General features: G+C 37.6%; 1 protein-coding gene across 1 annotated transcript; it reads left to right on the top strand.

Moving 5' to 3' along the window:
• Window positions 1–6139: 6139 nt before the first annotated feature.
• Window positions 6140–6550, top strand: LOC135837155 (uncharacterized). The gene has a single exon (XM_065352338.1). It carries the CDS (start codon window positions 6140–6142, stop codon window positions 6548–6550), a length of 411 nt encoding a protein of 136 aa, XP_065208410.1.
• Window positions 6551–8237: the final 1687 nt, after the last annotated feature.

Raw genomic sequence — 8237 nt, 5'->3', positions numbered from 1 at the left:
CTGCATTCTTTGTATTATAGGTATTAGGTAGGTGAAATATTGTTCTTGAATTTGGTTCAGAAAGATCTCGATATTCTCTAGGTCCAATTTGATCTCACAATATTCAAATTTTTATTTTTTTTAAATTTTTTATTTTAATCAAGTTTATAGCCCAGTCAAATAGCGGGAAAAAATGGGCGAACCCGGACATAATTGGGATCAAAGGTTTTTTTGTGCGAATATTGTCTAGGATGGTGTAGTGAACAATATACTAAAAGCCCCCGCCCCTACCCCTAGAGCTAATCCCCCAACAGTGGATCAAAGCCCCCCAAAATCCGTTTTTTGTCAAAAAATTACTTTTGAGTAAAATGAGCACTGATTATTTAATCTCTCCTCAAATACCTATCAAATGAGCTATCAACCAACTCCCTAGCCCCAAGGGGGGCGCTACGACCCCTCAAAGTGATGTGATTTCAATAAGTTTACATTTCATGACTTTGGGACTTGAAACCTGTTCTAATCGATCAAATAAAGTCAAACTTGGGAAATGAGATTATTTTGGGACTTAAAGTCGATGGTGGGGGAGGGTCAAATTCGAAAATTACGGTAAGGTCATTTTTTTGGAGAGCCATAATACGGTTCCAAATGAATAAAAATGGTCCAAAATCATATCATTGGTCAGTACTCCCATTGTGATTAACATATCCAAATTTCAGCTTCCTAGGTCATCCCCACTTCTTTTAAGGAGGAAAAAACCGAAAATAGGGGTAAAATGAGGGGTTTCCACCTTAATTCCGCCTTAAATGGGGTGGGAATGACCTAGGAAGCTGAAATTTGGATCGTATCAAATTCGACGAGGGTATCCGGCCTACGTTCATGGGCACGTGTTGTGCCAAAATTACTTACTAGACTATAATCCATATACGAAAGTGCTCTAGAAGTTGATTTTGTATTTTTTTTTTCGGGGACCAAAAAAATGCGCTGCCAAAATGAAGGTACTACCTACTACCTGCCCCATTTGGAAAAGTGCAATTTTGACATTTTTACCCCGTACAACGAAGGGAAGGACCCTCAAAAAGGTGATTTTGGGGCCATGGTCGGGACCAAAAAAACTCGACGGGGTTGTGTTGGAGGACTTCTCCCGATGCCAAATATGTAATTTTTTCCCATGAAACCCTGCACAACTGCATTCTATGGCACTTTGAATGCGATTTTTATGCATTTTGGCCATTTTTGATGATAAAATGGCTCTCATGTCCACGATATGGCTGGGGGACCGAACGATTCTTGGGACGTTTGTTAGACGGGGCTATTTGAAGCCCAACTGCGCAAAAACGGCGAAAAAATACGATCACAACGCGATTTTATGAGCACTAATAGGCTTGTTACCACTCCCCCCCCCATCCAAATTAAATAATGCATTGTCTATTCGATGATATCGATGCGACCCATCAAAATGGACAAAATGGTATAAAATTTTACGCTGAACACAAAAATCGAAATCATTTTTAATTCTGACCCCCCCCCCCCCCCCCGCCGCAGTGGAGTTTTGCTCTCAAACTGAATTATAACGATGATATTAAACAAACTTTGCACATTATACACGTCGATACTGAGGATTTATGTGTATGTAATCAGAATGAATCTCATATTCGTTGCTTGGGAATATTTTTGCTTCGAAATTTTTCATTCAATCTTCACCCCCTCCCTTCTTTCCCTTTAAAGACTATGTTTGAACATGGATTCGAAAACTTGAACATGACCTATCAAAATGGTATAAAATTTCGCGCTGAGCTTGGAAATTGCAGTCATTTTTCATTTTGACCCCCTTGGTGGAGTTCTGCCCCTGTCGCGGACGCGATTGTATTTTATGTCGTCAGAAATGAATCAACTCGTTCAACGACAAAATAATGAGTCAACACAGCTATTTTTAATTATGAATCACGACAACCCCTCCCGCCAAAAAAGCATGTCTAAGCGACAGAATAAAATTTTGAACGACAGAACAATGTATGACTAATTGTATATTTGAAAATACATGAAAAAGCGATGTATAAAATATTGGATTGGGATGCTCTAGCAAAAATAATTAAAAATTGCTCTAAAATTACTGCAAAAACATGTGTAATAATTTTCAAATGTGAAATGTGAGCTTCATGGACTTATTGAGATGATGCAATTTGCACAATACACCTTTGTGTTCTATGATAATGAGAATGAGTCAATTTTTCTAAAAAAAAATGAAGTTCATGACACTTCATGACATTTATTTTCAAAAACATTGCATGTAACATACAAGTCGATGGACATTTGGGGTATAAAATTGAATGTACACCAATGAAAAGGGGGCTAAAAATCTCATTGCATGTAACATACAAGTCGATGGACATTTGGGGTATAAAATCGAATGTACACCAATGAAAAGGGGGCTAAAAATCTCAATACCAAATGTAAAATGTAAGGGAGTTGATGCTTGCATGGACCAAAAAAATCATGCTAAACTGTTGAGAAATTTGCTGTGTACACAAAATTTACCATATTTTGAGAACTACCCACCTATAACTTTATGAAAATTTCTAATTTTTTTCCTCCATTTTATTCGATTTGTAACTTTTTTGGTAAAAATAGGCGTGTTGATGGATTAAAATAAAAATAAAAATAGACGTGTTAACAGATATTTCTGTCGTAATTTTTTGTAGCGAATGTTTTTTATAAATGAATAAAAACGCACGATCCATTTAAAACTTTAATTATAAAAACGCCATTAGAAAATACATCGAGAGAGCGAGATCGGAGAACCGTAATAAAACTTACAACTACCGCGAATACGAAAGTACAACATGTGAACGTCAGTGTTGCCACCAAACGCCACGCAAAAAGATCGTCTCAGCTACGAAAGAACGCTAAAATTACCAGATACAAAATTGATTTACAACACTCCCCTACAATTTTGTTCTGAACGAACGAATGATAAAACTACGCAAATATAAACTAAAAATACAACAATACAACGAAAGGTCGATAAAATAAATACATACGCACGTCAGCTCGATAAATTAAATACGCACGTCAGCTCGATTACAAATTAAAAACGCACGTCAGCTCGCTTATAGATTAACAACGCACGTCAGCTCGATACAACGAATACAACGAACAAACGCTCGATAAAAAAGAACACAAAAAGTTCGAAATTACAATTAAAAATACACAGAACTTCGATTACATACAATTAATGATGAAAAATCACAGGTACGAGACAATAAATATCTTAAAAATAACATCACAATGAAACAATAAAACTACTCAGCGGATAGGAACGATTCAGCACGCTTTGTAGAAACTTAGAAGAGTTGGTTTCCCTTTTTCAGCTTCCTTTTCAGCACTCTTACACTTCGCTTCTTCATGACCATACTTGCCACATTTTCCACATTTAGGTCGATCTTCGCCATACTTCGTACAATACTTCGCTAAATGACCGCTCCCCTGACACCTGTAGCATATCGGACCTTTCACAGGTGGAACTGTAGCTGCTACCATCGCTGCTCGCATCGGACCGGAACTAGGCTCAGCTTCAGCTATCTTCGATTCAGCTACCACTTTCTCAGCCTTCGGAACGCGCACGATCTTTTCTTCCAGAATAATACTCTCGATTTCTTCAACATACACTGCACCGGACTGTAGAGCAGCTCGAATTGTAGAACGCGCTTCTAAACGATGCTCAGCTAGACCATTTTTCAGATAATGAATATGCTCGGATTCGGAGATGTTTCCATCTTGAGCTCTCAGCTGATGCACGAGGGACGATACTTCGTTGACATAATCTTCCATCGTTTCAAACTGACCTTCATGGACCTTTGACAGCCGAGTACGTAAACCAACGGAGACACTAACGTTTTTAGGAGCGTATCTTGCACGTAATTTCTCCATCACTTTGAACGGATAGGTGCATGACAACACCATGCCCAAAATACGGTTATCCAACATACCAATGATGGCTTCCATCGCCTTATTTTTCACACCATCAGTAAGTTTTGAGGGATCTTCTTCGGTGATCGCAGTAATACACTGCAAACTTCGTAAACGCGTCTTGACTCGGAATTCCCATTCCAAAAAATCTTTCCCATTGAAAATGTGTTGGGCCTGAACTTGAGTTTGAACACTCATCTTTTCTGCACGATTCGGAAACAACAAAAGCGCGAAAAAACAACGAAAAGAACGAACTAGAGGTCACCAGATTGCCACTGGGCCCATAACCTGTAGCGAATGTTTTTTATAAATGAATAAAAACGCACGATCCATTTAAAACTTTAATTATAAAAACGCCATTAGAAAATACATCGAGAGAGCGAGATCGGAGAACCGTAATAAAACTTACAACTACCGCGAATACGAAAGTACAACATGTGAACGTCAGTGTTGCCACCAAACGCCACGCAAAAAGATCGTCTCAGCTACGAAAGAACGCTAAAATTACCAGATACAAAATTGATTTACAACATTTTTGTTTTTTACTATTGTCGTTCAAATTATTTAACTGTTGTTCAATTTTTTATTTGTCGTGGACATTTTTTGTCTGCAGTGGGCATTTTTTGTCTGTCGTGCAAATATATGATTGTCGTTCAATTTTTTTTCTGTCGTTCAATCTCTTTTTTGGTCGGGCAATTCTTTTATTTGTCGGGCCTGTCGTTTAGACCACCTTTTCTGTCGTGCAATTCACCTATTCTGTCGTAACGATAAATCATACCCAAATTAAATCAGCTAAAAATGTAATTTTCAAATACGTTCCTACAATGGAGATTGGGCAACCAGAGGTAAATTGGTTTCAGAATTGGATTCTTTTTGGTGGAATGGTCCTACCTGGCTATCTCAAAGCTATGACAAATGGCCATCATGTCAACTACCTGATATAAATTCCACTCCGGAGGATGAAGCTCAAATTGAATTTGTCACACTTTTCAACGAAACAAATTCTCAATGTGCACCTCCCTTCAATTTAAATTCAACGAATTATTCTTCATTGAAAAAATACTCCGAATCACGTCATACTGTTTAAAATTTATACGTAAAATCAGAAAACAAATTTCTACTCCTTGTGAAGAAATAACACAAGCAACCATCATGTGGGAACGTCATATTCAACACAAATATTACAAAAACGTACCTAATTTCGGACATTTCTGGAGGAAGATCAAATCTTTTAAAACTGCAACTTGGACTAGAAATAGATGTTGATGGTATATTATGTTGTAAAGGACGGATCCAAAACTCATTTAATGACGAGTCATTTTTTCCAAAATTACTACCTGGAAATGATCATTTCACAAAACTCATAGTACTTGATACTCACCTGAAACTATTTCATGTTGGTGTCTCTCACACATTGGCTGAAATTCGCAAGTATTATTGGATTCTAAAAGGTCGATCCACTGTTCGCCAGATATTAAAGAATTGCCCAAATTGCATTCGTTTTTCTGTGGGACCATACAAGTTACTTGCTATGGCCCCCCTACCTTTAGCTAGAGTTACTGAGTCACTACCTTTCATCCATACTGGTCTAGATTACTTGGGACCATTATACGTGAAGCCAAATCATCACAAAATATGGATTTGTTTATTTACATGTTTTACAAAAAGAGCCATACACTTGGAAATGGCTGCTGGACTAGATTCTGAACTATTTCTACTTGCTTTGAGGCGATTTATTGCAAGAAGAGGTAGGCCACAGCATACCATATCACCTCAGATAACGCAAAACAATTTAAACTAACCAGTACTCTGCTTCCTGAAATTAATTGGCACTTCATACCAGAATTGGCTCCATGGCACGGTGGATTTTATAAACGCTTGGTCGCCATGGTGAAAAATTGTTTGAAGAAAACTTTGCGGAAAAGTTCACTTTTTGAATCTCAACTTTACACTATTGTTACGGAAATTAAAGCAACATTAAATTCTTGCCCTCTAATATATGTATATTGGAGATGATATTGAATCAAATAATTTTTTGTCTCCTGCACACTTTTTATCTTTACGCTCCATTCAAAATATTGGTAAATTTGAAGAAGATCATGCAAATGAAAATTATCAACCAAATCATTCAACTCGTACCAAACTAGAAGACCACTGGAGTAAAGGACAAGGGTACCTCAATGCCTTTTGGAAGATGTGGCGTGACGAATATTTAACTTCTTTAATGGAACAAAATGTTACGAAAATAAAGCAACCCAGGGTCACTAGTCAAACTATACCGCGAATTGGTGACAAAGTATTAGTAGCCGATAACCTGCCACGTGCTCAGTGGAGGTTAGGAAAAATCGTAAATCTTAATATTAGTCGCGACAATGAAATTCGCTTGGCTGCTCTAAGGTTGTCAAATAAGCAGCTAATCACTAGGCCATTAAATCTTTTACATCCGCTCAAAATTAACAACTGTAGTTCTACACCGCCTAGTACCCTACCAAACTCCCATAATGTTGCAGATTCGTCACATTCTTCTACTGAAAAACCTAGTCGTAAAGCAGCAGAAATCGCCAAACAGAAAATCACTCATTTGTATGGCAGAGAGCTGGTCTAGCTATTCTGTTCGTCATTGCACACAGTAAACGGTCAAAATCCTTCTACGTCTAATCCGAATGTCGAACTTTTCAATATAGAGACCAGTGAACCCGTTTCCATATCCGCAGCAGTAGAGGCCAGTGACTCAGGTATGCCGTTGCGCTGTACAATTCGATGAACCGCCAACGACTGCTTCGAGATCGACAACCAAAAGCCAGCGGTCAATCATCGCATGACTAACAGAGACGAACAGCCCAGACAGGCTGAGGAAAATATGCAACCCGTCGTACGCCTGCCTCGGATGAAATCCTGGGCACAAGAGGCTCAAGAAGAAGCAGAACAACAAGAAGTTCTCTCTACTGCTCGGATACTGACCAGCTTCCCGAAAATTCGCATGTGAACTCCAACAATGGATGAATAAGTAAAAACTGTATCGCAAAACTTTCATGCCATACTAGAAAACCCGTTAAAACCGCGCATACTGCGCGGTTCTTCTAGAGTGTAGAAATACATATAAATGTTGAAAATATATGAGAAATATAATTGTGTGTATGTATAGCAATATCAAGCTGATTGAGCATTTTGATATTCTTTTAAAAAGTAGTACTCATCAAAAAATTAAAGCTTTGCGATTTAAAATGTTGTTTAGAGATCAACATTATAAAAGTACATAGTATCAAGCTTCTTTGAGCTGGTAAAATTAGAAGTTGGACTCGAGATCAATAATCTGTCTGTCGCTTTAAACCGTTCGGCCACCAACGCTGATGGACTATACTTGCTAAATGCCGGGTTGTGATTGGTCGAATTGTTTCTCAACCTTTTTGAGTTTTTTGGCCAACTTTTAAGACTTTCAAGAGTACCCCGCAAATCTATGACACTTCACAAGCTTTCTATTGAGAGGTCTTTTATGAAAATCGGTTGAGTATACTTACTGAAATCTCGTAGAATCAAAAAAACTCTGCTGAATGCAGCATTGTAATTGGCCGAAATGGTTTCTTGAGCTTTCTGAACTTTTGGCCAAATTTTTAAAACTTTTATTAATAGTCTACATATTCGCAAGTTTTGTATTGAGGGGTCTTTTATGAAAATCGGTTGAGTACTTGCTGCATATATCGTGCAGAGATGGGACGATTCAAATCGCGGAATTGAATTCGGATCAATTTTGATTTTCGAATCGGATTCACAGGGTATCTAACAGGAAGTGAAAGTAGTGAAAAAGTAGTGAATTTTGTTGAAAAGGTGTGAAAAAATGAAAAATTCAAATGCGTTCTTTTTTCTTAATCTTCATTCCGTAGAAAAGAGCTCATTTGTTGACTTTTTTACCGACTTTGCCGTGAAACGGAAAAGTAAGGTATTGTATTTGTCATGATGGTTGAGGATTTGGGTGGGGGTGGGTTTTCTTGACGTTTTGGAGTGTGCTGATCACGATAAGACATATGGCGCAAAACGAGATAAGTTTATATATATATTTATATATTTATTTATTTATATATTTATTTATATATCAATTTATGTATAAATTTGTGTCACGCTGAACTCAAAAGCTCCGAACTTTAAGTCGAAACTGATGATGGCAAAATATTGCTTTGATACTGAACTAGAGAAATTTTTAATTTGGTCGAAATCGGTTCAGCCGTTTACGAGATATGAACGTTTAAGCGTGTTTCAACGTTATGGATAAGCAGAAATTTGTGTAAACCCTTATA

The sequence above is a fragment of the Planococcus citri genome, chromosome 1, assembly GCF_950023065.1.
Source record: "Planococcus citri chromosome 1, ihPlaCitr1.1, whole genome shotgun sequence".
Classification (NCBI taxonomy): Eukaryota; Metazoa; Arthropoda; class Insecta; order Hemiptera; family Pseudococcidae; genus Planococcus; species Planococcus citri.
Note: the sequence above shows the minus strand (reverse complement) of the source record. Positions and strands in the feature narration are given on the sequence as shown.

Excerpts from the sequence above, each read along its gene's own strand:
- LOC135837155 (XM_065352338.1), top strand. The coding sequence starts at position 6,140 with ATGTGGCGTGACGAATATTTAACTTCTTTAATGGAACAAAATGTTACG.